Raw genomic sequence first — 5,072 nt, forward strand, 5'->3', positions numbered from 1 at the left:
TATCCCACTACCACTGACACCACTGACACTGCAGCCAGGACAAGCACAGGTTCTGTTCCAGCTTAGAGYCCAGCCTAGCCTGAACCCTGCCCATCCATCCTTTACCTTCTCCAGGTGCACAGTGACTGTTTTGCCATCCTCAATGAGCCAGGAGCTCTCCTCCACCTTGACCTCGTTGAAGAGTTCCCCATCAATGACAGGGGAGTGGCCCTTGAGGCCGACCTTGAGGCGGCGTCTCTGGATATCCACCACCACGTCCTTGCCCTTCAGCCTGAAGCTCACCTTGAAGGGCACAGCCAGCTGCAGAAAAAACAAGCAGATTTGAGGAGCTGAGCATGGAAATCCCTCCTTGCCCTCCCATACTGCTGTTCCATGAATTTCTGCCTTGGTTTCACTGGAGGCAGACAGAGCAGGAACTGTTTTCCCTCATAAACTGAGTGAGCAGAGGTGAAAGGAAGAGAGCTTAAAAAGGGAAGCAGATTTTACTGTCTGGTTAAAGCTAGGCCTAAATCTGGCAAACTACAKCTCCTGGGAACTTTCCTGAGTTACCAAACTGTCTCCCAGCCACTGAAACTGCTGTTTCCAACAAACTTCCACTGGCAACTGAGGTTGCCAGTGAATGAACAACAATTCCCAACAGGGAATTGGCTTCATCTCTTATCAGCACCTTTTCTAATTCCCTGTYTCAGATTCCTCAGGTCCTGGTCATAAAGCACTACTCACATCCAATTCTGAAAGAGTCTGTGTCCATCTATAATTGGGAAGGTCRGCTCCATTGCCAGAGTTGGGTTTAAGTTTTCCTTTATCCTTCTCATCTTCCTCTTCATCATCTGTTCCCTAAGCAATTCAAGTGTAAAGAGAGAAGCTTTTCCAGTTTCCACTGTAACAACAGTTCTTGGCTTTTATAAGGATTTCAGGCCAGTTTGTATTTGATATCCACTTAAATTTAGCCCAAAAATGAATAGCTGCTTCTGCTAAAACATTACAAGAAAAAAAAGCATAACCACCCCCCTGTATTGGCACATTAAGAATTAAGCACATATTTTTAGAGCCAAATTTTTTAATTTGTGTTTCTGAAGTGTGTATTTTGGACAGGGYTTGGAGCAASCTGGTGTAGTGGAAGATGTCATGGCAGGGGGTGGAATTGGATGAGATTTGAGGTCCCTTCCAACCCAAACCATTTYATRRTTSTAAGACATCCCCAGAYGAGTTTTACCTGTTTGTTGGAGTCTGAGGATTCACCTTCCTCCTCTGAGGGTTTTTCTGGCACACCRTTACCCTGCCCTTGTGCCTCTTTCTTCTGTTTGAAAAGAGAAGGAAGAGCAGGAACAGCTCAGCCAAGAGCTGGCACTTTGTCACCTCCTGAGCTGGCACTAGATGGCCTCAGCCCTTCAGCTCCACGGGAAGAGCACCACTGACACTTTCAAAGCATGCACTTTCAGCCCTTAGGAATGCTACAGGAACACATTCTGCCAAGGGGAAGATTCCCTCTGTCCTCCCACCTGCCCCAAGAACAATGAGCCATTTTACCCCCTGCCAGCCCAGGGAGGACARAGCTGCACCTGCAGATGCCTCTCACCTGGTCGATCTCGAGCTGCAGCCTCTCTGCCTCCTCATCTGTGAGCTCTTTGATCCTGGGCTCGTTGTTGGGCTCCTGCTGCCTGTCCCTGGCCAGGCGGGCAGCGCGTTCTGCCTTCTCGCGCCGCTCGGCCTCCTGGCGCGCCTTCTTCTCCCGGCGCTCCTTCTGAGCCAGCTTGTTGTGGTGCCTGAAGGCATCTGTGATCAGCTGAGGGACAGGGGTTAACAAAAACATCAACTGCAAACCCCAACCAACGCATCTGTGATCAGCTGAGGGACAGGGACAGGGATTAATGAAAACATCACCCTGCAAACCCCAACCAAGGCATCTGTGATCAGCTGAGGGACAGGAACAGGGGGATTAATGAAAACATCAACTGTAAACCCCAACCAAGGCATCTGTGATCAGCTGAGGGACAGGGACATGGGATTAATGAAAACATCACACTGTAAACCCCAATGAAGGCATCTGTGATCAGCTGAGGGACAGGGACATGGGATTAATGAAAACATCACACTGTAAACCCCAATGAAGGCATCTGTGATCAGCTGAGGGACAGGAACATGGGACACAGGGGTTAACAAAAACATCAACTGCAAACCCCAACGAAGCTAACTTGGTGCCCTGAGGAGCACGAGAACATTTGCTAAGTCACACAGATGTTGTGACTTTTCTTTCCATCTTCACTCGGTTTTTTGACAAAAAATCTAGAGATTTTTCAATTCAAATAAACAGAGGAGGAAGTGTAAAAAGAGGAAAAAGAGAAAATTCAAAATATTTAAATGTAGCTCTTCCTATTTACACAGGGAATGTAGTTCCAGGAGGTAACAGTGAGACAAACAATTTYCACTTATTTTGTCCTCTGTATAATTGCAGCAGGACGAGCCCCTGCCCAACCCAGCCATCTGAAGCTGCTCCATACACCCAGGACAGCTAGACACACCAATCCCACCTGTTTTATCTACTTCTGATGTTTCCCATGCCTGGCTTTTCTCCAGATGGAGCTTCAAGGCCACGATSTGGAGGAGAAACGCCTGAAACAACCCCGTGTTTTTACACTGAGGARGGAGTTCCTCCGTAAATCTTTTGGTTCAGCCTCACTCCCAATTCTCCAGAGGTTGTTGTGACTCTGGGAGGCAAATCCCAAGGTCTCTGATGCCAAGGGCTGAGTACACAGGCAGGGAGCCAGAGAATTGCCCCAGGCTCGATAAAGCCAAGGGTGCTGTGCACAGCAGCACGTAGGTGAGCTGAGGTCTGCCCCARAAAAGAGCAGGGACAGATCCTCAGAAAGGAATCACAGGGGAAAGATTGGCTTTTGTATATCCCAGGAACTCAGTGGGGGGAGATCCAGAACCTTCTCCAAGCAAACTGAGTGTTTCTGCTTCGCTTTAAAAGCGTGATTTGTTTACACAGCCCAGCTCCAGTGTCTGCTGGAACACAGAATCCAAAATGTGCTGTCCCCACCTCTGTTCCCAACCTGCTGATCCACGGGGAGGAATCTTCACTGCCTGACCTCGGCTGTGTCACTGCCCACACCACCAGGGCTGCTGAAATGCCACCCAAAAATCACAGTGACTTTCCCAGCCTCTCCTTTCTCTATCATGCCAAGGGCTCAGCAGGATGGGGAAGGAGCTTCTTCCCTGTTTGCTGTGGTTCCTTTGGTGTCAGAGCACTTTTCCAGGAGGCCAAAAATCATTTTAACAGCATAAACACCTTTCTTTCACAGGCAAACATTTGCCATGGACAGCACCCAGGCACCTCTGAATTACAACTCAGGTCCAGAAATATGGCAATATGTGCTCTCTGTTTTAAGAAAAATTACAGAAGGGTTCACCTTTCTTGCTTTCAGAGCATCCCAGAATGTTCTGGGTTGAAAGGACCATAAAGGCCATCCAGTTCCCCTCCCTGCAGGTCAGGGATGCTCCATCCAGGCTCCCCAGCCCCATCCAAGGAGCAGCAGCATCTGCAGAGCCCTGGACTTTGTGCTTTTTCTGAGCTGAACAAACAAGGTAACCCGGGGTTATCACCTGCTGTGTCACCGTTAAGTCAGTGTGTCTGGCAGGTTTGCTTTCCAAACAAGCCTTTGGCCAGAGAAATCCTGGCACAAATCCTGCCCTGTGGTRCCATTGTGTGTCCCTCAGCTCTGGCAGGGGCAGCTCTGGGTTTGCTTCCCTCAGGAGCTGCTGCTGCCCACGTGCACCAAATGCTGCTCAAGCAGGGGACTCCTGGCACGGCACAGACATGGGTGGGATGGAACAGAGAACAGTTAAAAGCCTCARGGTTTATTTTTTACCTTCTCTGCTACTCCATCCTCTCCCCCGGTGAAGAAATCCGTCTTCCTCCTCAGGAAGCTGAAGAAGGTGTTCACGAGCTGGTGCAGGGAACAAGGAGAGGGTGGAGAGAAAAGGAGCAGTGAGCCCAGGTCACTCCAAAGCATTCGGTGACTCTGGAGCAGCCTTTATCCTCTGCCCYCCCTGTCCCTGGCTGTGCAATCAGCCCATGACATTCCCTGAGGAAAACACTCCATTTGGAGATCCTGGATTCCCAGTTTGCACAAGAGGCACTGGTGTGGTTTGCATGAGGAAAGGCAGCAGTTTATCCTCAGCTCTGCTCCCACAGCCCAGGCTGCTATCCGAGGCAGGAACGCATTTACACAAGCACACATGCCTATATCCCCTAAATACACACATATTTACCACATTTTGCTTCTTTGCACATGTAAAAGCATGCAAACTCTTTATTTTTACTGCTGCTAGGGATCACCAGTGAACGAACAAGAAMCTCCAAAGGTGGGAGGGGTGGGATCAGCAGATCCCCGAGCACGAGGGGACCWCCATCAGGTCTCACTGGGAAGGATGAACGGGGAGCTCCATCCTGCCCTGCGGTGCTTTGCTCCGCTGTGACCCATACCGGGCACTCGGAACCCTCCGGTAAGGCCCGGGGGGTGTCGGKGAAGCCCGGAGGCGCCGGGGCCGCGGTGCCCCATTAACACCGCCCCAATTATCGAGCGGGGCTGTTATCGCCGCTCCGGGAGCAGCGCACGTGCGCCCCGCGCTCCACGTGCCGGGGCGGGGCCCGAGGAGGCCGGGCCGCTCCCCGCGCTCCCCGCTCGCTCCTCCCGATCCTGTCCCGCCCTCCCCGCTCCCGATCCCGATCCCGGCGGCGCTACCTCGCGCACGCCGCCCTGGTGCTGCTGGGCCATGGCGAGCAGCATCCCGTCGAAGCGATCCTCCTGCTCGGCCGCATCCTCGGCGCTCAGCCCCATGGCGCCGCCGCTCCGCACCGGGCCCAGCGCCACCGCAACCGGAACCGCAACCGGAACCGGAACCGGCGGCGGCGGAAACGCCCGCTCCTCGCCGCCCGCCAATCACAGCGCGCGCGCGCGCCGCTCTCTCCGCGGATTGGGTGCGCGGGCTGTCAATCTCGCGGGAGGGGCGGGGCGCGCGGCGCGGCGGGGTTGCCATGGTGACGGTGCTGAGGGCGCGGTGGGGCC

The 5,072-nt window shown here is 52.9% G+C and overlaps 1 protein-coding gene across 1 annotated transcript in view; it reads right to left on the minus strand.

Annotated features, from left to right (window-relative positions):
- The window catches only part of NUDC (nuclear distribution C, dynein complex regulator), an 8,460-nt gene extending 3,547 nt beyond the window's left edge, over positions 1–4,913 (minus strand). Inside the window, exons 1-6 of the mRNA XM_057387728.1 lie at positions 4,749–4,913; positions 3,873–3,950; positions 1,580–1,786; positions 1,217–1,300; positions 724–837; positions 106–300 (exon numbers count right to left, since the gene is read on the minus strand). Coding sequence (XP_057243711.1) covers positions 106–300; positions 724–837; positions 1,217–1,300; positions 1,580–1,786; positions 3,873–3,950; positions 4,749–4,844 — 774 coding nt within the window. The 5' untranslated portion in view covers positions 4,845–4,913. The remainder of the gene's footprint in view (positions 1–105; positions 301–723; positions 838–1,216; positions 1,301–1,579; positions 1,787–3,872; positions 3,951–4,748) is intronic.
- Positions 4,914–5,072: the final 159 nt, after the last annotated feature.

This window comes from Malurus melanocephalus, unplaced genomic scaffold (assembly GCF_030028575.1).
Source record: "Malurus melanocephalus ecotype Western Australia unplaced genomic scaffold, MMel_1.1 scaffold_1326, whole genome shotgun sequence".
NCBI lineage: Eukaryota > Metazoa > Chordata > Aves > Passeriformes > Maluridae > Malurus > Malurus melanocephalus.